Genomic DNA, 26,832 nt, shown 5'->3' with positions numbered 1-26,832 from the left:
CAGGAGCACAGTGGACCTTGGTGGATAACCCTCAGCAGACAGGTGGTCTCGGTGGCAGCCCCTCTCAAACATGATTGGGGTTTCTGAGGCCCCCACCCTGAAAGTAACAATCTACGTTCCCTATCCGTATGTCTGGATTGTGGGGGGAACATACAAGCAGATGTTGTCCAGATTTGGACCTAGTGCTAACCACTGAGCCACCGTTCTGCCCGTGGGTTGTAGTCAGTCCCAGATGAGTGGGGTTGCTCCTGTGCTTGCCGACAGAAGAAACACCCTGGAGCTGACCCCCCCCCCCCCCCCCCCCCCCCCATGATGTGTATTAGTGGTTGTACCAATAGGTTCCCCAAGCCTCAGTCTATGGTGGTGATGGCTGTTTAGGGGCAGAACCTCTGACGGCTTCCCCGGAAGGACTGTTGTGTGAAGTTGGCATCAATATCCCTGTTAGACTTTAAACTCGTCTTACATCCGTAATTTGCAAAAGGATGTGCTTAACATTTCCTGCGTGGCATCTTTGTCTACTCCAGGGATGCCCAACCTGCGGCCTTCCAGCTGTTGTAAAACTACAACTCCCAGCATGCCTGGACAGCCTACAGCTATTAGGGCATGCTGGGAGTTGTAGTTTTGCACAGCTGGAGTGCTGCAGGTTGGGCATCCCTGGCTCTAGGCTGTTAGTTTTTTCATCTGGTGCAGTCAAGTCCTTTGTGGGGTTTTTTCTTTTACGCTAGTTTTTTTACAAAATGGTTGAAAAGCCACTTAAGTCTCCAGGAGATTGCCTGAATAAGATGTAGCCTCTGGGTGAAAGCGAGTGTTTCTATTCTGGCAGCAGAGATTTTGAAACTGTCAGGGGCCAGTGATTGGCTGCAGCGGCACCCATGACCCCCTCCAGAAGAAGACTGGGAGCAGATAGATATGGATATTCATTATGTACCCTACACTACGGGGGGCTAATTAAAAAATGACCATATTTCTGCAAAACCTATTTAAAGGGGTTTTTCCTCTATGAAGATTTATCACAGGAGGTGACAACTGTCTGTTAGGGGTCCCATGGATCTGGAGTATGAATGGTTTGGTGGTCACACGTGACGTGGAGCAGCAGCGCATCACTGTGGTCAGGAGGAACCGAAGGGTCAGCAGCAGACATTTATCTATCCTGTGGTTAGGCGGGAAAATCCCTTTCAGGGCTCTAGACTTTTTATTTCATTTGCTGTAGTATGGTCAACCAAGCCCTTGCACCCTCCTGTCTTCTCCTGAACATCTCTGTTCACCATACTTTCTTCTCAGAGTATGTGAAACGCTCTCACCTTTTTCCATTTCTGGAGCTGTATGCGTCCTGATTGTTTCATACATTAAGGGCTCACGCACACAGCCGTAAGTGTTTTGCCTTCTGGTAATTGCAGATCCGCAAAACACTGATTCCCGTCCCAGTGCAAGCCATTTTTTTTTACATTTTTTTTTTAAACTTCTGTAAAAATGTCCTATCCTTGGCTGCAAAATGGACAAGAATAGGACATGTTCTATTTATTTATTTATTTTTTTCCGTGGCTGTGGAACGGACATGCGAATGTGGACAGCGCACAGGTGTGCTGTCTGCATCTTTTGCGGCCGCATTGAGATGGATGAGTCCGCATCTGATCCACAAAAAGCACTTTCAAGCGCGCACACAGTTCAAGAGAAAAAAATCATATTAACTGGGGAAAAAACGAAACACTTAACTGTGTGCCCTCCTGCTTTTCACATCCTCAGATTCCTGAGCTCCTTTCCCGTCATCCAAGATGGTCGGACTGTTTCTCAGACTCGCTGCACTTGGTAATCAAAGACACTTCCTACTTGCTCAGTTGTGCTCTTGGGTTGGTCAGCCCTGCTCACATGAGCAGTGCTGGTTATCTGAGGGCAGCGGGAAGTGTTGGACTACTAAAAGCACAGTATGCTTCAGTCTGGGAAGCAGTGTGCAGCCATCTTGGATGACAGAAGAGGAGCCTGGGAATTGGTGGATCTGCAGCTGAATAATTGAAAAGGAGGACCCAGGTAAGTCTACTTTCACATTGGCGTTTTGGCTTTCCGTTTGTGAGATCAGTTGAGGGCGCTTACAACTGGTCCAAAACGGATCAGTTTGCATTCTAATGCATTCTGAATGGAAAAGGATCCACTCAGAATGCATCTGTTCAGTCTACATTCTGCTATGGAGGCAAGTGTCCGTCTGATGAAACTGAGCCAAACGGATCCCCCCTGGCACACAATGTAAGTCAAAGGTGACTGATCCGTTTTCACTGGCACAATAGAAAAACGGATCCGTCCTCCATTGACTTTCAAAAGTGTTCAAGACAGATCGGTCTTGGCTATGTTAAAGATAATACAAAGGGATCCGTTCTGAACGGATGCAGACGGTTGTATTATCTGAACGGATCCGTCCATGACGGATCCGCACAAAACGAGAGTGTGAAAGTTCTTTTCTTTTCTCCAGTTAAGGGCTCACGCACACAAACGTGTGCTGACCTTGCCGTGCATTGGGGACCGAAATGCACGAGCACTGGCCATGTGTCTGGCGCAGATGGCTGCTGACCCATTGAATGGGTCCGTGATCAGTCTGCACCGCAAAAAAAGACCAAGTTCTATTTTTTTTTTTTTTGTGGTGTGGAGGCATGGAGAGAAACCCCCAGAGAAGCACTCGAGTGAATGGGTCTGCATCCATGACACGAAGCACAAACAGCTGGTGCCCATATATTGCGGACTGGCTGTTTGTGGGCTGCAATACGGGCACAGGCCATCAGCTGTTGTGTGCATGAGCCCTAATGAGAAAGTGACCTATTGTTTGAATCATGTTTTTATGTTGAACATATTTTTTAAAAATGTTGCTGATAAATTCTGCAGTTTGTGCACTGGCTACTAATGCCAGGTTCACCTATGCTGCACATCTCCAGTAATGTGTTCCGGCAGAGGGATAGACTACCTGAATTTATCATGTTGGGCATAGCCAGATACTGGATCCCCATTGATTATAATGGAATCTGTCAGTACCTGGCTGCTTGCCTGCAGTATTTATTTTTTCAATTGGAAGCAGCCAGGTCCTGTCAATTCCATTAAGGTCAATGGGGATCCCGTGGTGTGCGGCAGGATACGGGAAACTCAGGTAGAGAACAGAGTTGATGCCACAGATGTGAACGTACCAGCAGTCTAATGGGCACCACTTCTTGCTCTGTATAGATTACTTTACTTCAGTTATCTGTGTGTTACAGGCAGGATTACAATGACATGGATCACTTGTACATAGATAACATGGGATACACCATTCTCAATAGGTGCTATCACAGCTTGTCTGCCCCCTCCTGACCTCTGCACAGGTCACAGACCATGCCTAGAAAAATGTCCCATATAAGTCAATGAGGTCCCCTCCTGTCCATTGTGTCTATGGCCATGGTGACTGCTGTAAAGCTAATCTCTTAATGCTGTGAACAGTTCAGGCAAGATGGCAGCCCTCATAATCATGTTCAGGAAATAGAAAATTAAAACCGGTTAGTAAAGAATGACATGTGCTACTGTCTGCTTTTAACTGGCAGAAAAAAAATTCAGAGACACATTTAGGCCTCATGTATTATTTTATTTTGTATCTGTGCCCAATCCACATTTTGTACAGTTTTGAGCCATTTATTTCTGTGGTTTTGCAAGAGAGAAAAAAGGCAGCACATGGATATCATCCACACGTCTGTAGAACATGTCCTAATCTTGTCCGTGTCCTAGACAAGAATAATAGTTTCTAGTAATGAGTGAAGAAAATGTGGGTTGTACACGGAAGGAAGTCTGTATTTCCATTACGCCCCATGACAGCACCTGTGAGAGATCCTCCTCCTTCCGGACAGGAAACAGGAACTTCCCAGATCTTAAATAGGGTTCACCACACTCCATCCTCATTCTTCCTCCTCTTTCCTGTCCTTAGGACAGGGGGATGATTCTTTCCCGGATCGTTAAGGGGGCTGCAGGGCTTCTAGGGTAGTTCCGGAGGGAGGCGTCCTCTCCCTGGTTCGGCGTGCGCCTGCAGGTCCTGTTTCCGGCGCACCGGAATGACGTGTGCGTTCCACACGTAACGGGGAAGGAGAGGGGCTAAAAACATGGTGCGCAGCCCATGAAATGAGGATGCTGGCCAGCCAAGTTGGAAGGAAAGGTGGATACAGCCTGGGCAAGTTCAGTAGACGGAAAGACTTTCCTTCCAGTCCCCCTCCAGTGTATCGGCATCATGCAGGAGGAAGTTGATGCTCAGCAGCTCATGGAGAAACAAGAGCAGCAACAGAAACTGGCATGGTACTCATGGGAGGGGTTGTACACCACAGTCTCCTTTTGGGGAGATTATCTCTTTATAATATTCTCCAGTAATTTTGTATGGGCTATGTGTTGATGCAAGTTAGAGGCCCCCAGGAAGGCTACACACAAGTCAAAGGGGAGATTATGTGGGATTTTTAAAAAGAAGTTGAGCCCGTCTTATCCAAAAGCCTGCTGTCAACCCTGCCTGGACAAATTGGTAGCGGGAGAATCCCCATATTTGTTCCAGAATATACAGAATCTGGTCAGGATGGAAGTCCATTCTTCTGTGGAACTATTAAAAAAATCGCTTCTGGGTTCTTCCAGGCAGAGGAAGGCTCAAGAAAGAGAATTTAGACTTGTCAGAGGAAGTGGTAGAAAGCTCAGATTCCTCTTCTGAGGACCTTATGGGAAGGCCCCTGTTTAAAATGGAAGACTATTCCCTGTCCAAGATTGTTTTAAGGAGTTGATAAAGAGGGAATGGAACAAATCCTGATAAAGTTTTTTGTTCCCAGATCGGTTAAAAGGAAGTACCCCTTTAATGAGGATGTCGCAGAGTTGGCAGGAGGTTCCAAGAGTAGATGCTCCAGTGGTGAAAGTTAATAAGAGATCAGCGCTCCCATTTGAAGATCTGGGCTCCCTCAAGGATCCAATGGATAAAAGGGCAGACACTTAGAAAAAAAAATGGGAAGCATCTACTTCTTCGTTTACCAAATATTGCTACAACTTCAGTCGCAGGGAAGTTAGTCACACGTTGCTAACAGAACCCCAAGGAAACAACTTCTAGAAGCAATCCAGACAATGGCAAAAGCGGTCGATTTTTATTTTGGATGTGTCGGCTGATGCTCTAAGGTTATCTGCCAGAGCAGCCGCATTATCAAATTCGGCCTGAAGATCTCTTTGGCTCAAGGGTTGGAAAGGATCTGTTGCTTCCAAGTCAAAGTTGTGTGCCATTCCTTGCCAAGGAAATTTTTTATTTGGCCCAGTACTGGACAAGATATTAGATAAAGCATCCGATAGAAAAATGCATTTCCAGTAACTAGTTTTACAAAACAGAGAAGACCATTTCGTTTCAGAGACAAAAAGAACGAAGATGGGTTTCAAAAGAAAGGCACGGATTGGAGGAGGGATCAAAAGGCCTTTTTATTCAAGTCCAAGCCCCAGTCCTCCAACGCTCCTCAACAATGACGCCAGGGCTCAGGTGGGGCGTCGTCTGTCTTATTTTCAAGCCTGGTAAAGAATAACATCAAGTACATGGGTAAAGGAGATTATAAAGGAAGGCTACCGGCTGGAATTCAAGACTCCCACCAAAAAGACTGAAAATTGCAGCATTAAAGCGCCACTCTCCAAAACAAACTGTGTTATTAGGCGAAATAAGAAGCCTCATAAACAAATCAGTTCAAGTCCGAGTTCCAACAGAAGAAATAGATGGATTTTATTTGACGCTTCTTCTAGTCCCCAAACCGAATGGGTCCTATCGGACTATACTAAATCTAAAGGAGCTGAATTTATATCTAACATACCAAAAATTCCGCATGGAATCGATATCAACAATTCTACATCTGATTCCCAATTGCGTCATGGTGTCAATAGATATCAAGGATGCCTATTACCATGAGCCTATTCACACCTCGTCTCAGAAATATCTCGGGGTGGCAGTACAGGTGAAAGAATCAGTTGTCCATCTTCAGTTCAGGGCCTTTCCCTTTGGGATATCACAGGCAACCAGAATTTTTACAAAATTGATGGGGGAAGTGATGGCACAAATAAGGAGGTCAGACATTATAATTTTTCCTAATCTAGACGACCTGCTAGTAGTGCAAGAAGTATTGAAAACTTTAATGAGCCTGGGCTGGTTTATAAATTGGGAAAAGTCTTGTGACAGCAAGTTTCCAATTCACCTTCCGGGGAATTCAACTAGATTCCTTATCCCAAAAGTCATACCTCCTGATGGCGAAGCTTCTGTCAATACAACAAAGGATAAGGGAATTCAGCAGGTCCAGAATGATCACTCTAAGGTCTCCTGCACATGAACGTGTGCGCCCCATGGCCGTGCTGCAGGCCGCAATGCACAGACACCGACCGTGGGGCAGCGGTTCGTGGAACTATTCACTTTAATGGATCCGCCTGTTCCGCAAAAAGATATGACCTGTTCTGTCTTTTTGCGGAACGGAAGTACAGGGAGAAAACCCCACGGAAGCACTCTTTAGTGCTTCCATAGGATTCCGTTCCACACCATTCCGCATCTCCGGATTTGTGGACCCATTCAAGTCAATGGGTCCGCATCCATGATGCAGAATGCACACGGAACTGTGCCCGTGTATTGTGGATCTGCATATGCAGATTTCTTGCAGGAAGGTCTAAATAAGAAATTAAGGCCTAGTACACTTAAAGTTCAGGTCTATGCCCTTAGTGTATTGTTCGACTGTACTTTTGGCATCTCATCCTTGGATTAAAAGATTCATAAAGGCGTCAATTAGATTAAATCCTTTCCCTAAATCCAGATCATCTCCCTGGGATTTAAATATTGTCCTTTCCATGCTCACACAAAGTCCTTTCGAACCATTGGATTCAATCTTTCTGAAGATGTTGTCATACAAGACGGCCTTTCTTGTAGCTATTACATCAGCCAGGCGAGTGGGGGAGATTTCGGCCTTATCCTCTTAGCCTCTCCTCCTTATACCTTAATTTTGGAAGACAGAATTGTGTTAGGCCGGATCCGGTCTCTTCTCCCTAAGGTTGTTTCCGATTTCCACCGGTCACAAGAGATCAATTTGCCCTCATTCTGCCAGGATCCCGAAAATGATGGGGAGGAAAAATTCCATACGCTAGTTATGAGATGCGTGTGTAGATACCTAGACACTACAAAAGAGTGGAGAAAAGCCCCTCAATTATTTGTTCGGTCCAGGGCCCCAACAAAGGTCTAAGTCACTAGATGGATAATGAGAACTATAAGTCTAGCCTACTCTTCTGCAAATCTTCAGGTGCCCTCCGTGTTCTCAGCCCACTCTACAAGTGTAGAGCAGCTACCTGGGCAGAAAAAGGCAGGGCCACAATTGACCAAATTTGTAGAGCAGCTACCTGGAGCTCTCCAAGCACGTTTTATAGACATTATAGGTTAGGATCAGGCATGCTCAACCTGCGGCCCTCCAGCTGTTGTAAAACTACAACTCTCACAATGGCCAGCTGTAGGCTGTTCAGGCATGCTGGGAGTTGTAGTTTTGCAACAGCTGGAGGGCTGCAGGTTGAGCATACCTGAACCGTTAGATCTATCTTCTGCTCAGGACTTGGTCTTTGGGAGAAAAGTCTTGCAGGCAGTAATCCCACCCTAAAGTGATCGTCTATTCTCTCAAGGTTACACTTACCGGTAATCTGTTTTCCATGAGCCCATGACAGCACCTACTTTATCCCACTATATATATATATATTCTTATAGATGTATGTAGCATTTAAAGTAGTCGTAAAGAAGAAATATGCGGTCAGTCATATATTTAAGATAACTTCTTTATAGTATTTTTGTATTCAGAAATTAAAGGTTCTAGGCATCTTGTCACAAACTGAGGATGGAGTGTGGTGAACCCTATTTATAGATCTGTCATGGGCTCATGGAAAACGGATCACCGGTAAGAGTAATAAATGTATTTTGCGGATCTGTGGGTTACGGACTGCAATATGTGCATGAGGCTTTGGTTTGAATTCTTTTTTTCAGAACTGGGGGGTCACTTTATCAATGGTTAATGTCATCAGAGAAGATTCACTTCATGGGGGACCTAAACTTTGCAATGCTCTTCAGAGCGCTCTGCTCGGCTGTACCAGCATTCGGAGTACAGATGCATAGCATCTGGGAAAGCTGTGCCCGAGAAGCGCTGCTGCTGCACCTTCTTGGGTTCAGGATAGGTTGAATTATCCAGTAAAACATCATCTTTGACCTGTAATCCTTAGTTTTCCAGGACAAATGGGCGCTTCTTTGAGATGTCGTCTGTGTGCTGTCCACACCTATGTGGCCGTTCTGCAAATTATAGAAGCTGTCCTGTTGTCTGTTTTGCAGACAAGAATGAGCATTTCTGTAATTCGGACCAAGGAAAGTGCAGGAAGCACACGGCTGGTATCCGTATTTCGCGGACTGTAAAATACATAGTCATATGAATGTAGCCTTCCTCAGCATTTTGTGTGGATTAGATTATAAGTGAATGACTGAGAACTTCTGCGTTTTCATTTTTTATCCCCCCCCCTCTATATTTACCACAGTCCTCTGGTCCGGTTACTGACGGACTGTCTGTTTAGGGGATTATTGGACCTTGTTATGCAGTCGTACATGACAGACCTTTTTCTAGCAGTGATTTTGGCATTTGTCTTACACTGCCTTACTGAGCGCAAAGCTTGTTTTTCTGGTTGTAATGAACACATCGTCATCTGCTTGTCGTGGGAGGAATAAGAAGTACATCTGTGTCAGACTTTCAGCAACCACTAAGCCTTCTAGTATGTTAAAGGCCACAAAATAGCGTTCACCCCGACCTATCTGCCTTCTGAGATCCTGATTAAGATCGTGCCTTTGTGGTTTTCCAGCGGTGGCCGTTTTGCTCCTATAATTGGTTTCCCCTGACGGCTGTGCCCCCCTGGGGTGCTTTAGCTGTGCAAGAAAAGTTGACGACCCTCCTGCCAGCCTTGCTTCTATCATGCGTTGCTGGAAGGTGACTCATCAAGGGTACGTCAAAAACTGTCAGCCAGTGACGGATAATTACCCACAAATATCTGGTCTGCGGCGAGCTCAGGCTACTTCTGCCTTATTTTGATGGATACGAGGAGCAGATTTTCATTACTGTTAATTTTCAAATTGGTACCGGTTGTATCTGATGGTAACACAGCTTTGCTTTGGGGCTGACCATACAGATGAGAACTGTTAAACCAAATGCTCCAGTCAACAGCTATCCTTCCCGATTTCACCCCATACACTGCTGGCAGACACCTGGCTGGTGGCTTTTCTGCTCAAAAACTTGAGGATTGGGCAGTTGAAATGCAAAAGCTAGATCTTTATTCTGCTATCCGGAGGCCCCTCATACACGTTAGGTGGCCATCTAGTGTGTTGTATAAAGGGATATTCCGGTTGTGTGAAGTTATCCCCTATCCGTAGAATAGGGAATAACTAATAGATTGGTGGGGGTCCTACCACTGTTCACAAGAATAGAGACCCAGTTCTTTCTGGTGCCCCCAAAATGAACAGAGCGCCCTATCAGGCATGTGTACTGCTTCATTTATTTCTATGGCGCTTCCGAGTACAGCACTCAGAATACCACTTTACCCTGTCCTATAACCTGCTTGTGTAACACTCTAGATACTGTGGTCGCAATTGACTGTGTGGTCACAGTTGGACAGAGGGAAGAGGCTCTGACCATCAGCCCATAACTACAAGGCCCCGCACTGCAGTCACGTGGTGCTAATGGGATGTCCTAAAAGCCCAGGGGCCTAACATAGGCTGGCTAAGTTGGCAGCCCTATCTGTTACACTGACAGGCATAATGCACTATGATGCAGAAGTATTAGATCTGTAATTAAGAGATTGCATGACCAAGTCCCCTAGTAGAAGTAAAGCAAAAAAAAAAACATATTAGAGAGCAACACAAAACAATGTTCCGTGTTCAGAATGCTAAAAGTACACCTAATTGGTATTGCTGCATCTGTAATAACCTGAGCTATAAAATGTGTGTGAACGCCTTCTGTCAACCCCACAAAAACAAGTCCTCACACGGCTCCCGGGGAGGCAGTCACTGATTCCCCCAACATCACCACTGATGTCGTTCCCATACTAACAGTTTCTGCTCGACTCCCTTTCATCTTCCTGACTGGCCGAGCCTGAATCTCCTGCTTGTCAAATCAGTCATCAGCAGTATATGGCTATATCGCCAGTGCAGCCAGTGGACGACCTCCTTCTGGACCTTCAACGTACATACAGCATGGCTGGCAGGAAGTTTCGGACCCCTGGTACATGTACGGCGAGCTGATTAAGGATGACAGGAGCTGTGCTCTCAATCAGTGGCAGGGGCCTGGCTGTTACAGCATGGCCTGGCTGTTTATATCTGCTGTAATCTCTGATGCCGGCGTAATAACCCATTAGATGCCACTGTCAATGCTGACCACCGCATCTAACTGGTGTAAAGACGGAGGGGGATCCCTCTCATTTAATTGGCACCCCCTGGATGCTATGGCAGCCCAAGGCTTTACAAAGGCCTCAAAGCGTGCCAGCTGTGGAAGCCTATGAGGCCCAGCACCCTGCTGGATCTCTTAGGGTCCATTCATATGTCCGCTAGTGTTTTGTGGTCCGCAAATTGTGGACCCGCAAAACACTGACACCGGCCATGTGCGTTTCGCATTTTGCGGCCCACAATGCCTTTTCTTGTCTGTGGCTGCGGACAAGAATAGGACATGTTCTATTTTTTTTTGCTGGGCCATGGAACGGAATTGTGGACAGCATACGGTGTACTGTCCGCATATTGAAAATGAATGGGTCCGCACCCGTTCCGCAGAATTGCGGACCCATAATGGGGACATGTGAATGGACCCTTAGACGAACTGTCAGTGTAAAACTGACAATTCCAATGTACTATATTACAGCATGTATTGTACTGCATGGTAAAAGGGATCAGATTCGGAAAAAGTTGAAGTCCCACAGTGGGACAAAAATAAAAAGTAAAGAAAGGTGTTTTACAAAAAAAGTGCCCCTTTCCTCTCATAAAGCCATTTACTATTGAAGGAAATGTTAAAAAACAAAATATATTTGGTATCATTGTGTCACTAATAACCGGCTCTATAAAAATATCAGATACACCCCGTCAGGTGGACGCAGAAAAAAAATATTAAAAACCGTCTCAGAACATTTGTCACCTTGCATAATATTGATCAGAAAATCATATATATCCCAAAATGGTACAATTGAAAACATCACCTGATCCTGCAGAAAATGATCCCTCGCACAAGAAAGATGAAGAAAAACATGGCGACACAAACTTTTTTTTTTTTTTTAAACATTTTGTGCAAAAGTAGTAATACTTAAAAAAAAACAAAAAAACATGAAATTGGCATCTCTGCTGACCAGCAGAATAAAGATGGCATGTCATTTTCCCACATGGTATACGCCACAATAACAAAACCCAGAAAGGCACTGGCAGAGTTGCTGCTGTTTATTAATCCTGCTTCCAAAAAAAGCTAAATAAAAAATTATCAAAAAGTTGTACGTACCCCAAAATAGAACTAGTGATCATGGCAACTGGTCCCACAAAAAGATATGCCTTCACACAGCTCTTTGAGGGGAAAAAAAAATGGTTCCCAGAAAATAGCCATACTGGTATCCAGAGGCTGTTCAAAAGAAACATGGGGCCCGTAACCCAACTTATCAAAAGCCAAGTCTTTCCTCTCCGAACCCTGCAGCGTACCCAAACAGCAGTGTAAATCCACATTTATGGCATTTCCGTACCAAGTAGAACCCACCCAAAAATTTAAAGGGTGTGGTGCTTCTCAGATGGCACAAGCTGGGCACAGCATATTGTGGTCTGAAATACCATATCTGTGGAAAACTTGCCATTTTCACTTTGCATGGTCCCCTGCTCAATAATTTCTGCAAAATATCTAGTGTCAAAATGCTCTTTACCCTACTAAATTCCCCTTCAATTGATAACTTATCCCTATGATAAGTCTTCAGTATCAATCAGCAGGGTCCGACTCCTTGTACCCTTGTTGATCAGTTGTTTGGGAGTGAATCCAAATCTACTTGGGTCCATCCATTGTGTAATGGACGGAGTTGGTTTCTGCAGCTCCCATTCACTTCAGTAACCAGCTCCGTCTGCTACACAATGGACCGAGCCATGTAGTTCTGATGCCTATATATTAACCGGCTGAGCCGCTTCCAAACAGCTCATGCGCGGGTGTCTGACACCTGCCAGTCTGATATTGATGACCAATTCTAGAGATTTGTTAGCGGGGTTGTCATCATGGACGATGGGGGCATATCGCTAGGATATGCCCACATAGTCTTATAGGTGCGGGTCCCACCACTGGGACCCACACCTATATCGAGAACGGAGCCCCGCAAGGTGGTGGCTGGAGGACTCCGGTCCGGCCACCACTAAGCCGGCTCCCCATAGAAAGAACGTAGAGCTCGGCTATTTTCACCGGCCACATCGAAAATGAATGGAGGGAGGCTGCGCATGCGCAGTGTGCCCTACTTCACTTGCGGGGCTCCGTTCTTGATATAGGTGCAGGTCTTGCAACTATAAGACAATGGGGGCATATCCTAGCGATATGCGCCCATTGTCCATGATGAAACAACCCCTTTAAATCTTGGAATGCCCCCTTTAGGGTGCATTCTCCTGCACAAAATTTTTTTGAAAAATCCTTGAAGGCTTAGAGTGACAGCCCTACGTATGCTGAATCTATAGTATATATTGTATTGTTACTTATACCCTGGACACTGACAACATGTGCTTTTTCTGTTGACCTACACTTTATTTTAATTTTTTTACTTTTTTCGCTTTGTTAGAATTTTTCTGAACAAAATAGCAGGAATGCAAAATTCGATTGTAATAACCCCAGTAATTTTACTGTTTTAGGTAAATCATGTGGAACCATGGGAGAAAGGAAGTCGAAAAACTGCTGGACAAACCGGGATGTGCGGGGGGGTAAGTACAAGTACGTGCCTTCTCATTTTTAGTGTCTTACAGTTAGGCAGATAAGCGCTCTGCTGTTTAGCATATTTCATTATTTATTTTCCCCAAACTTTTCTTTCTGATAGGATAGACTTATTTTTTCAGAAAGAAAGTTTTAGTAGGTGAGCCTTATGTATGTCAGCGCTGCACATAAAGCTTTACCCTTGGTCCAGCATTTGTAATGCCGGTTATCTGTGTTTCCGAACCCCCAAATTGTATAGAGATGTGCCTCTTAAACACTGCTATTGTCTTGACAGGTACGTGGCGTCGGTACAGGTGGCATTGTCTCAACGGCCTTCTGTCTTCTCTATAAGCTGTTCACCTTGAAGTTGACAAGAAAGCAAGTAATGGGTCTTATCACACACACAGATTCCCCTTACATTAGAGCACTTGGGTTCATGTACATAAGGTAGGTGTTTTTTTTTTCTTTGACAACTTTTATTTTTATTAGAACATTTCACAAAGATAATGTACAAGAATACATTTAGAAACTGGGGTTAAAGGGTATTTCCTGGACTTTAGCAGAGCACTGCAGCCCGATCATATAGCTGCCCAGAGTCGGACCCCCGCCCATCTGGTATTGATGACCTGTGCACACGGGTAGCGGCAGGTTCATTGTCCTTGCTTGTTGCCTGAAGTCTTGAGGTTTACTAGTCACACTGTTAAAATTACAGTGAAGCCCTAGCTCACCTTAGTGACTTTTACAGTAATGATATAGATTTTCTTCTGTAGGATAGCAGCTGAAAATCTCTCAAAAACACTCTAGGACAGTGATGGCTAACCTCCCAGTACTCCAGCTGTGGTGAAACTACTACTCCCAGCATGCTCCATTCATTTTTATGGAGTTTTGAGTAGAGCCACGCAAGTGCACATCTTGGGAGTCGTAGTTTTCCCACATCCGGAGTGCCAGAGGTTAGCCATCACAGCTTTAGGATGAATATGTGCAAAGGCTTTTTGGCATATACAGTTGCAAGAAAAAGTATGTGAACCCTTTGGAATGATATGGATTTCTGCACAAATTGGTCATAAAATGTGATCTGATCTTCATCTAAGTCACAACAATAGACAATCAGTCTGCTTAAACTAATAACACACAAAGAATTCAATGTTACCATGTTTTTATTGAACACACCATGTAAACATTCACAGTGCAGGTGGAAAGTATGTGAACCCCTAGACCAGGGGTAGGCAACCTCCGGCACTCCAGCTGTTGGGAAACTACAACTCCCATCATGCATACTTGCTCTGCTCTTCTAAGAACTCTCATCAAAATGAATGGAGCATGCTGGGAATTGTAGTTTCACAACAGCTGGAGTGCCGGAGGTTGCTGATCCCTGCCCTAGACGAATGACTTCTCCAAGAGCTAATTGGAGTGAGGTGTCAGCCAACTGGAGTCCAATTAATGAGATGAGATTGGAGGTGTTGGTTACAGCTGCCCTATAAAAAACACACACCAGTTCTGGGTTTGCTTTTCACAAGAAGCATTGCCTGATGTGAATGATGCCTCGCACAAAAAAGCTCTCAGAAGATCTACGATTAAGAATTGTTGACTTGCATAAAGCTGGAAAGGGTTATAAAAGTATCTCCATGAGCCTTGCTGTTCATCAGTCCACGGTAAGACAAATTGTCTATAAATGGAGAAAGTTCAGCACTGCTGCTACTCTCCCTAGGAGTGGCCGTCCTGTAAAGATGACTGCAAGAGCACAGCGCAGACTGCTCAATAAGGTAAAGAAGAATCCTAGTGTGTCAGCTAAAGACTTAGAAAAGTCTCTGGCATATGCTGACATCCCCGTTAGCAAATCTACGATACGTAAAACGCTAAACAAGAATGGATTTCATGGGAGGATACCACAGAGGAAGCCACTGCTGTCCAAAAAAAACATTGCTGCACGTTTACAGTTTGCACAAGAGCACCTGGATGTTCCACAGCAGTACTGGCAAAATATTCTGTGGACAGATGAAACCAAAGTTGAGTTGTTTGGAAGAACACACAACACTATGTATGGAGAAAAAGAGGCACAGCACACCAACATCAAAACATCATCCCAACTGTGAAGTATGGTGGTGGGGGCATCATGGTTTGGGGCTGCTTTGCTGCATCAGGGCCTGGACGGATTGCTATCATCGAAGGAAAAATGAATTCCCAAGTTGATCAAGACATTTTGCAGGAGAACTTAAGGCCATCTGTCCACCAGCTGAAGCTCAACAGAAGATGGGTGTTGCAACAGAACAAGAGTCCTGACCTCAACCCGATTGAGATGCTGTGGCATGACCTGAAGAAAGCAATTCACACCAGACATCCCAAGAATATTGCTGAACTGAAACAGTTCTGTAAAGAGGAATGGTCAAGACTTACTCCTGACCGTTGTGCACGTCTGATCTGCAACTACAGGAAACGTTTGGTTGAAGTTATTGCTGCCAAAGGAGGTTCAACCAGTTATTAAATCCAAGGGTTCACATACTTTTTCCACCTGCACTGTGAATGTTTACATGGTGTGTTCAATAAAAACATGGTAACATTTAATTCTTTGTGTGTTATTAGTTTAAGCAGACTGTGATTGTCTATTGTTGTGACTTAGATGAAGATCAGATCACATTTTATGACCAATTTGTGCAGTAATCCATATCATTCCAAAGGGTTCACATACTTTTTTCTTGCAACTGTATACGTATGGTTCTGAGCATGTATTACCCTTTGTTTTAGTTTTGAGTATACATAATGATTTGTTTGCATTGCCATTTCATATCCCAGGTACACACAACCCCCTACAGACTTATGGGACTGGTATGAAGACTTTCTCGATGACGAAGAGGTATGTCAGCAAGGGTAATTCAATTTTCCTTTGTACAGATTTCTATTGTGCATGATGATGCCTAAACAGGCTTTTACTGTTAACATATGTTCATCTCTGGATTTCAGAGCATGATTTCCTTAAAGCGGGCATTAGACTTTACAGCGAGGTAGTGTTTTCTGCAAACCTAAATGTCAAACGAATTACAATATCCTAGCAATGCTGAGGTACGGTTAGCACAGCGTAGTTTTCATGCATCATTTGTAACCAAAACAGTGAACAAAACTGAAGAAAATATAAATTGTGCTAACTGCCCCGTGTGAAATTTTTAATTAGTCTTGGACTAGGTTTTCTAAGCATGTTAAGTCAGTCTTTGCACAAGTAATACCTGTTTTGAAGACCCCTGACCATCCACATTTGACCCCGTGACCCCTGACCATCCACCTTTTCCACCTAGTGTGGCTAGGCCCTTGGTGGGAATTATACTTTCCTAATCTCCACTGCTGGGTTCTGGCTCCACCACAGCTTTTGGGTTTCCCTGCACCACGCAGGTCACGTGGCTGCTGCAGCCAATGATTGGCCGCAGCGGTCACGTGTTACCCATTCATGGCGTGCGCCAGTGACCTGACTCATGAGGTGCAGATTTTGACGTGGGGCCAGGGCAGCAAAGGAGCCGGAACACAGCAGCATTAATCGTATTAGTATGATTCTGACTGTGGGTCAGGCCACACTTGGGATGGGGGCCTGGGGGGAATGTTGTGGTCTGTGGAAAAGGTCCCCAGGGGATGAACAACCCTTTAAGGCTGTCCACATCTGTTAGAGGCTCTTGTCGGGCGCCATTGGTATCCACCATATGACTTAATCGGTGCAGCTTTGTGGTTTCCATTATAAACCATGATGCAGACATGGCCACAATGTAACTTTGTAGAACAATCTCTGCTTGTATTGTATTTTTCCCAGCAGAGTAAAAAAATCTCTTTTTGTGATGTAGCCATATGAGGGGTTGTTTTTTGCAGGACAAATTGCATTTTTAGTGACCTATTATAGTGTAAGTTAGGATATTTGCAATCACTGAATTAAAAGGGTTTATGCCATAATTATCAGAAGGGTACGGGTCCAGGAGCAGATGGTGCAGTGTGCAGCACTTGACCAATCAAGCCTACAGTTTAGTCTTTTCTCAAATATAATTGGAAACAAATGTGTGTATGTATATAGACACTTATACACAGTGCATTCAGAGTCTTCAGACCCTTTCACTTTATGTTGCAGCCTTTTCCCAAATTAAATGGTTCACATTTTCCCCATCAATCTGCACTTTATATCTTGTAATGAGTGAATAATAAGTGAAAACAGTGTTGGAAATCTTTCTTTATTGAAAAGGAAAAACTTATCTTGCATTGACATAAGTGTTCAGACCCTTTATTCAGTACTTAGTTGAAGCCCCTTTTGCAGTGATTACAGCCTTGTCTTGTGTGTGTGATACCACAACGTTTGCACACCTGGATTTGGGAATTTTCTTCTCTGCAGATTCTCTCAGACTCCGTTAGGTTAGATGGGGCCCATCGATGGACAGCTAGTTTCAGGTCTCTTCAGATGTATTTGATTGGGTTCAAGTCAGGGCTCTGGCTGGACTCGAGGACATTCAGAGTTACCCATAAACAATGTACGGCGGGGATTGCATTGCCAGAATGCATTCCGCCGTACATGCACGGCGGAATGATCGGGCAGGCACCGGAGCGGTGCGTGCCCGACCACTGCAGGGTTCCAGCAGTCCCAGGTAGCCGGGCCCCTGCTGTATCCGCCGGCATCGCAGTTTACAGCGACCGCGGCATAGAAGTGGTTTGCGGCGGGTGAAGCAGCGCATTGAGTCCCCGCGCTGCTGTGGCGGGGACCCGATGCGTGACAAAGCAGCCCGATGCCGTGCAGAGGCTGCCCAATGCACGGCATCGGGACCTGACTTCTATGTGTGCCAAGGAGATCCAGCCTCAACCTGTTTGTGTATTCACTGTAGTACACGAACAGGCAATGGATTACAATGCAGATGTATTATAATGCATTGCAGAGGGGATCAGACCCCCAAAAGTTGAAGTCCCAGAGTGGAACAGAAATGGTTAAAAAAAATAACAATAATAATTGCCCCTTCATAGGACAATCGCCCATAAAATAAAACCTGGCTCTCAGACTATGGAGACACTAAAACATGACTTTTTTTTTTTTTTTTTTTGCTTCAAAAATGCTTTTATTTTATGTAAAAAAAATAATATATACCGTATTTATCGGCGTATAACACGCACTTTTTCCCCCTGAAAATAGGGGGCAAATCATGTATGCGTGTTATACGCCGATATTCATTGCGCTGTATGAGCCGGGAGAGAGGAGGGGCTGGAGTCCGTAACTAGGGGCGGGGCCCGGTGCAGTCACTGTACTCTTACACCGGGCCCCGCCGCTCACCAAAGTTTTTATAAACGTGAATCCTTATCCTGTTATTAAGCTGCCCTTTCCCATGTTCCCATGTCCCCCCTGTATCCCCATAGCACTTACTTAAGCTTCAATAGCAGGCAGAGCGGACGGCAGCAGTAACGTCACTCACTGACGTCGAGCGCCTGCTCCGGCCCCTTTATGAATGAAGCAGGCGGAGCAGACGCGCGACGTCAGTGAGTGACGTTACTGCTGCCGTCCGCCCTGCCTGCTATGGAAGCGTGTGAATCGTAAGTGCTGTGGGGATACAGGGGGACATGGGAAAATGGGAGAGGGCAGCTTAATAACAGGATAAGGATTCACGTTTATAAATACTTCGGTGAGCAGAGGGCCGGTGTATTGGGGGACACTGTTATGAGGGGGATCTGTGGATGACATATAGCAGTGTCATCCACAGATCCCCCCCATAACAGTTCCATCCACAGATCCCCCCACCCCATAGCAGTACAATTTGAAATGGACACTGTTATGAGGGGGATCTGTGGATGACATATAGCAGTGTCATCCACAGATCCCCCCCCATAACAGTTCCATCCACAGATCCCCCCCACCCCATAGCAGTACAATTTGAAATTTAATTTTTTTTCCTGAAATTTCCCTTAAAATGAAGGTGCGTGTTATACGCCTGTGCGTGTTATACGCCGATAAATACGGTATCCGTCCGTGAAAAACCTGCTCTATAAAAAATCACATGATTTAACCCCTCAGGTGAACACTGTAAAAAAAACTAATCTAAAAAGTGTCAAAGCCATTTCGTCACCTTACATCACAAAAAGTCATATGCACCCCAAAATTGTACCAAACTGTCATCTTATACTAAAAAAATTAGCCCCTACCATAGACATTCGCCCAAAAAAAAATTAAAAACGATGGCATTCAGAATAGACACTAAAATCCTTTTTTTCAAAAATGCTTTATTCTGTAAAACTGAAACAAACAACCCAAAAAAATTGTCATATTTGGTATTGTCGTGTCCGTAACAACCTGCTCTATAAAAATAGCTCATGATCTAACCTGTCAGATGAACGTTGTAAATAACAAAAAATAAACTGTGGCAAAACAGCGCTATATATATATATATATATATATATATATATATAATTTTTTTTTTTTTATTATTACTTTGCATCACAAAAAGTGTAATATAAAGCAACCAAAAATCACCTGTACCCTAAAATAGTACTAACAACTGCCATCTTATCCCGTAGTTTCCAAAATGGGGTCACTGTTTTGTAGTTTCAAGGGGGTCTTTAAATGTGACATGGCAAGTTAAAATTATCCCAGTGAAATCTGCCCTCCAAAACCATATGGCATTCCTTTCCTTCTACGCCCTGCCTTGTGGCCATACAGCAGTTTTTGACCACATATGGGGTGTTTCTGTAAACTACAGAATCAGGGCAATAAATATTAAGTTTAGCTTGGCTATTAATCCTGGCTTTGTTAGCGGAAAAAAATGATTACAATGGAAAATCTGCAAAAAACGTGAAATTCGGAAACTTCATATCCATTTTCAATGAATTCTTGTGGAACACCTAAAGGGTGAACAACGTCTGTAAAATCAGTTTTTAATACCTTGAGGGGTGTAGTTTCTAAAATGGGGTCATTTTTGGGTGTATTATGTAAGCCTCACAAAGTGACTTCAGACCTGAACTGGTCCTTAAAAAGTGGGTTTTGGAAATTTTCTGAAATTAGATTTGCTTCTAAACTTATAAGCCTTGTAACTTCCCCAAAAAAATGGCATTCACAAAATGATCCAAACATGTAGACATATGGGGAATATTAAGTCATACCGTAACTATTTTTGGAGGTATCACTATCTGTTTTAAAAGCAGATAAATAGCAATTTGGCAAGTTGCAAATTTTTCCAAATTTTTGGTAAATTTGGTATTTTTATGAATAAAAATGAAATATTTGATTAAAATTTACCACTGTCATGAAGTACAATATGTGATGAAAAAACAATTTCAGAATGGCTTGGATAAGTAAAAGCGTTAAAGTTATCACCACATAAAGTGACATGTCAGATTTGCAAAAATCAGTCTGGTCCTTAAGGTGAAAAATGGCCTGGTCCTTAAGGGGTTAAAGAGGTTGTCCGGTCCCATTTCAACACAACCCGCACTTCCTGCCATACCTGGGTATATCGCTAACCAAGACACTCAACTCCCTATATAAAAATAACTATCCCCCCATGTTCACTCAGATACGGAAAGACCTGCTGGCTTGGGAATCCCTCCCGGTGTCCTGGGTGGGTAGGATTCACATAGTGAGAATGGTGGTTCTTCCGCGGCTCCTATACCTGTTCCGCACTCTACCGATCCCGGTCCCAGTGTCTGACCTAAGGGCTCTCCAGGTTGACATCCTTAAATTTATTTTGGCTCAAACTATCTCGCATTTCTAAACGTATGTGTCGCCACAAAGCGCATGGTGGCCTTTCAGTGCCGGACTTAGCACAATATTACAAGGCAGCCAGATTAGCCCAACTGTTTCTGACGCATCTCTCTGCACAAGCACAACCTATATGGGTTACCCTTGAGCAATTATTGTTAGCACCGTACTCCTGGAGAGCCCTCATCTGGACCACCTCCTCGTTACCCTCTTCACTCTGTACCAAATCCCTGCTCTCCTACTACGCTTTGCTCCTATGGAGATCCATTAGGTTCAAGCGCTCTCTCCAATCTAAACCGTCCCCGTCCCCCCCCACTAGAATACCTTCTGGGTAATCCGGCTTTCTCCCCTGGACTTCAATCTGGGGCCTTTTCGTGGTGGGTTGAAAAAAAATTGTGCTCTCTCCGGGCTTTCCTAGTGCGGGGTAAAATCCTATCTATGCCAGATTTCATGGAGAAATTCGCTCCACCGGTTCGTGAACAGTTTAATGTCCGGAGAGTTTTCTCCTTTCTCCACTCCCTAAAAAACGGTTCCCATAAAATTGACTATACCCCTTTTGAAAGGCTGACGTCTTTCTCACTATATAAACAGGGTCTACTGTCCCGGATTTATGCTATTCTCACTGCACCCCCAGAGGATTCTAAGCTTCGTTACATGTTAGAGTGGGAGGCTGATCTATCAGAGGAATCTAGTGTATCTAGATGGCACCAACGCTCCCAGACACTCTCCAGGGGGTCGTGGCAAACTACCCTGGCGGAGACCTCAATTAAGATCCTTCACCGGACATATCTGGTACCAGCCAAACTACATCACATCTACCCAGAGGTCCCTTCTACTTGTTTCCGGGGTTGTGGAGAGGAGGGCACGATGTTTCATACCTGGTGGACATGTCCCATAGCCTCCCGGTTGTGGGGTCGCATTAGCGATCTGCTCTCATCCCTGTTGGGGCACACCCTCCCCCCTACACCCTCGGTCTTTCTTCTTGGTGACAAGCCATCAAAATTAGCAAACGCTAAATTCAAATTGACCCAATATATTTTGCTTGCTACCAGGATCCATATTGCTTCCCAGTGGCGTTCCCTATCACTGAATTACCAGGCGGTGATCGATAGGATCAACAAGATTTACCCATTTGAACGGCTGTCGGCTATCCGTTCGGATACATTTACCTTGTTTGAGGGAGTCTGGGAGCCTTGCTAATCTTTCTCTCTACCCAGAACTTTGATAAGATTCAGTATGTTTTATACGCAACTGGGGGATGGATGGGATTGTGGGCCTTTTTCCTCATCGTACGCCACCTGAGTACAAGCCCAATAGATGCATGATTGCTATCCCTGACTGTTTGTTTGTTTTTCTTCCCTTATTATTTTTGTGTATTTTGTTTTATGTCTTTGTCTCCTTATTTTATATGTCTGGATTGCTTATTTGACTGGATAACTGGTCCTTTATTTTGTGCACAACGTGCTCTGTACTTTATTATTGTGTAAAACTTCAATGAATACCTTTTGAAACATAAAAAAAAAGAGGTTGTCCGGTCCCAAAATCTAAATTCTTTTTGTGTGTTCCTAACACCCCTCACCTCCATAAATATGCCCCAATACCTGTTTTTCATGTCATATTTCCTTCTGCCTGTCTGGGCATTAGATCTGTTTACTTTCTCCCCTTCTTGTTTTATTGAATACATAACTTTATTGATAAACAAGCCTGCACAGTGATGAGTCACAGGCTGGCCACGCCCCCCATACTGCTCTGTCTGCAGCAGCTACACCCACTACAACTCCTGTGTCCATCTTTCTACACCCAGACATACTTTTCCCCTCACCCATGACGGCACCCTGTGCGACTCAGGACCTCCCATCAGGACAGGAAACCTGAGAAGATAAAAAGGACACACCTCCACACAACACCAGTTCAGGTTTCCTGTCCTCCGGATGGGAGATCCTGAGAAGCAGCACTGCTGAAGACGTACCTCCAAGACACCGGAGCTGGGGAAGGTCTGTGGCTGAGTGCCGTGGGAAGTCCTATCCCTGGGGAGCGGTAGTTCTGTGGCCGTGCCGGAAGCCGCTCCCCATAAGTCTGCCTGCGCTTGCCCTCTCTCCGGCCCTGCGGGGAGCCGCTGTGGCCGTGTCCAGGCGGCTCCCCATGCTCTTCCTCGCTCTGCCCAGTTCCAAGATGGCGCCCGCGCGTCCGTGCGCTTATGCGCATGCGCGGGGCCGTCTCCTGGAGATGACATCGGGGGGGGCGGGGCTTAGCCCGTGCAGGACCCGGAAGTAGAGGCCGGAGCGCGTCCTTTAAAATACAAATACGGCGGCAGGTTCAGGCAGCCAGCTGGGGCACAATTTGGATGTGCCACGTAGCGATCCTGGGCAATCATGTCGGAGCCTACAGAAGGACGCGCTGAACCCCAGGAACCCTTGAGGCCTGCAAGTCCGGTACTGGTCTGAGGATGGGGAAAAAAAAAAAGGAAAAGCTTCAGGGTGAGAGCGTTCCTTTTTATTCTAATATGGTGTTTCTTATGATTGTTTTTAGATCCCTAAACCACCTAAAAAATCATCTTCTAAGACAAGACACAAGGAATGTGCGGAGTGTAAAGTGCCCCTATCTGCATCTTATCAGAAGGCGTTATGCTCAGCGTGTATAGATAATCTGGTAGCAGAGCAATCCCAGACCCTTACTAAATCCATGAAATCTATTATTAAGGCGTCCTTTAAAGCATTCAGTAAGAGCCGTGCCAGGTCCCCAGATAAACCAGGAAAGGATACAGAGTACGACAGTATTGAGTTGGACTCTTCCGAAGATGGCGGAGAATCCGGACAACTATTGTCTAGTGATTCGGACTCCTCGGATGAAGATTATTCAGGGAGATCCTTCTTTTCCCCAGAGGACACGCAGCCGTTATTAAAAGCGGTCAGAGCAACCATGCAATTAGAAGAAGTTAAGCAGACCAGATCAGTTGCGGACCAGGCCTTTCAGGCATTAGGCCCTAAAAAACATCGGGTCTTCCCTATTCATGATAACATGCAAGCGATCATCAATAGAGAATGGAAGAATCCTGATAGAAAGTTTTTCTTACCCTCCTCGGTGAAAAGGAAATATCCTTATGAAGAGAAAGTTTCCTCCAGCTGGGATAGGGCTCCTACGGTAGATGCTCCAGTCGCTAAGATAGCTAAGAGATCTGCCCTCCCCTTTGATGATCTGGGTTGCCTGTCGGACCCATTAGATAAGAAAGCAGATATATACCTTAAACGGGCATGGGAAACTTCCGCTACTTGTCTTAGACCCGCAGTGGCAGCCACTTGGGTATCCCGGTCCTTAAGATTGTGGATTGAACAGCTAGAGAAACATCTGAGGGAAAAAAAGCCCAGGGAGGAAATCTTAGCTTCTCTTCCCACCTTTGCTAAAGCGGCAGATTTTTTAACGGATGCTTCTACGGATGTTATGCGCTTTGCTGCCAAGTCCTCAGCTATGACAAATGCGGCTAGAAGAGCCATTTGGCTTAGGTCATGGAAGGGTGACCAGGGGTCTAAGGCCAGGCTGTGTGCCCTTCCGTGTGAGGGTGATAGATTGTTTGGATCCTCCCTGGATGACATCTTGGAGAAGGCATCTGACAAGAAAAAAGGGTTTCCTGTCCCTCAAAAACCCCCCTTTTTTCGTAAACCCCAGCAGGGCTTTAGAAAACAGAGGGGTAAGCCCTATGATAGGAAGGAAAGGGATAGATTTCCAAGAAAAACTAGCGGTTTCCTGTTTAAATCCCAGGATAACAAACCAAAAGACAAGCAATGACGCCAGACTCCAGGTTGGGGGGAGACTCTCTGCCTTTCTCCCGGCTTGGGCGAACGTCACCCAAAACAAGTGGGTTTTGGGGGGGATAGCGGAGGGATTCAGGTTGGAGTTCCGCTCCTATCCCCAAGTCTTTTTCACCCACACTCCAACTCCAAAGGATCCTCTAAAATCCACAGTTCTGGAGAGAGAGGTTCAGTTATTGTTGGACAAAGGAGTGGTTTGCCAGGTCCCGGGGAGGGAGGAGGGCAGGGGGTTTTACTCCCCACTCTTTTTAATAAAGAAACCCAATGGTTCCTTTCGTATGATTCTGAACCTAAAGCGTCTAAACAAATTCCTGAGATACAAAAAATTCCGGATGGAAACTATAAAGACAACTTTAGACCTGTTATACCAGGGTTGCTGGATGGCAAGTATAGACCTAGAGGATGCCTATTATCACGTCCCAATTCACTCTTCCTCCCAAAAGTATTTAAGGACGGCTGTCCAAGTACGGGGCCAACTTCTGCACCTACAATACAGGGCACTGCCGTTTGGGGTCTCTCAAGCCCCGAGAATTTTCACCAAGGTCGTGTCGGAGATGGTGGCATTCCTTCGATCATCTGGGATAGTAGTAGTACCATATCTGGACGACTTTTTGTTCATAGCCCAAACAAGGGAGCAGTTACAAGCAGAGCTCGCCCTGGTGTGCTCTCTGTTGAAGGATCTGGGGTGGAAAATGAATCAAGAAAAATCTTGTCTAACCCCTTCTCAAGTTTGCACCTTTTTAGGAATGCAGCTAGATTCTACGGCTCAGAAGACATTCCTCCCTCAGAAGAAAGTGTCCTCGACAATAGAGCATGTTTGGTTCCTTTTCCGGTCCTTCCAATGTTCCATCAGGGAAGCGATGGCAGTACTGGGGCACCTGACGGCTACAATTCCAGCCGTACCATTCGCTCAGATCCACACGAGACCGTTACAGTCAGATATCTTGAAGATTTGGAATGGTCTTCCACAAACACTAGAGAGAAAATTTCATCTTTCCTCCAGAGCAAGGTACTCCCTTCTGTGGTGGACGTCCGAGAAGAACCTCTCGATAGGAATGCCTTGGTCCTTCATAGAACCCATGCTGATAACGACAGACGCCAGTCCGTGGGGCTGGGGAGCTCATTCAGAAGGAAAATACTGGCAGGGAAGATGGGATTTAAAAACCCGGGTCTGCACGTCAAATTACAAGGAGCTCAAGGCGGTAGAAAGAGTACTAAAGGTGGCAGTTCCAGAGGTCTCCAACAGAAAGTTGGTATTTTACTCGGACAATTCAACAACAGTGGCCTATATAAATCATCAAGGCGGGACAAAAGTACCATCCCTAATCTTCCTCTGCCAGGAAATTTTCAAAATAGCGGAAGACAGGAACCTGGTCTTATCCGCAATACACTTGAAAGGGAAAGAGAACACGGTGGCCGATTTTCTAAGTCGAGTAGAACTCAGGCAGGCAGAGTGGAGTCTGAACGAGGAAGTTTTTTCCCAGATTGTAACAATGTTTGGGACCCCAACTATAGATCTCTTTGCCACCCGGAAGAACAGGAAGACAAAGAGGTTCTTCTCCCTAGATTACACAGAGAATCCTACAGCGGTAGACAGTCTGGCTCAGGATTGGAGCCAGGAACTCGGCTATGCCTTCCCACCTATTTCCCTAATCCCGCAGGTTCTGAAAAAAGTACGGACGGAGGGAGCCACCATAATCATGATAGCCCCAAAGTGGCCCAAGAGAATCTGGTACCCCACCCTCTTAAGTCTAGCCAGGGGCCCTCCCTGGGTGATCCCTCCGAGGGAGGATCTACTCTCCCAGGGGCCTGTATGGCATCCCAATCCGGGGATTCTTCAGTTGGCAGTATGGAGATTGACAGGGACATCTGGTTGAAGAGAGGGCTTTCTAGCAAAGTTGTTTCCACCCTTCTAGGTAGCAAAAAAGCGTCAACAGCTAGGAAGTATAATAGGGTGTGGAATGTCTTTTCTTCCTTTTTGGGTTCTAGCCCTGATCCATTTAGTCCTCCTGAAATCCCTAAGGTTTTGGACTTTCTACAAGCAGGGTTAGACAAAGGGCTCAAGGCCTCCACCTTAAAAGTTCAGGTGTCGGCCTTGAGCTACTTTTTTGACTTCCAATTAGCAAACCACCCGTGGGTCAAGCGTTTCCTTTCTGCCGCTGCCAGAATCTGTCCTTCCGTTAGACCTCTTTCCCCTCCTTGGGACCTAAATAGGGTCTTGACGGCCCTAACCGATAGACCCTTTGAACCCTTACTAGAGGTTCCCATTGACATCTTATCCATTAAGATGGCTTTCCTCCTGGCTATTACCTCGGCTAGGAGGATATCGGAGATCCAGGCCTTCTCGGCATTTCCGCCCTATACGATCATCCAGGATGACCAGATA

General features: G+C 45.2%; 1 protein-coding gene across 2 annotated transcripts in view; it reads left to right on the top strand.

The window, feature by feature from the left end:
• PRPF38B (pre-mRNA processing factor 38B) overlaps positions 1-26,832 on the top strand; it is a 37,676-nt gene that overhangs the window by 534 nt on the left and 10,310 nt on the right. For both annotated transcript variants that reach the window (XM_040407094.1, XM_040407095.1), the window contains 3 exons: positions 12,890-12,958; positions 13,243-13,394; positions 15,738-15,798. In XM_040407094.1, the coding sequence (XP_040263028.1) occupies positions 12,890-12,958; positions 13,243-13,394; positions 15,738-15,798 (282 nt within the window). The remainder of the gene's footprint in view (positions 1-12,889; positions 12,959-13,242; positions 13,395-15,737; positions 15,799-26,832) is intronic.

Source organism: Bufo bufo, chromosome 9 (assembly GCF_905171765.1).
Source record: "Bufo bufo chromosome 9, aBufBuf1.1, whole genome shotgun sequence".
Taxonomy (NCBI): Eukaryota; Metazoa; Chordata; class Amphibia; order Anura; family Bufonidae; genus Bufo; species Bufo bufo.
Note: the sequence above shows the minus strand (reverse complement) of the source record. Positions and strands in the feature narration are given on the sequence as shown.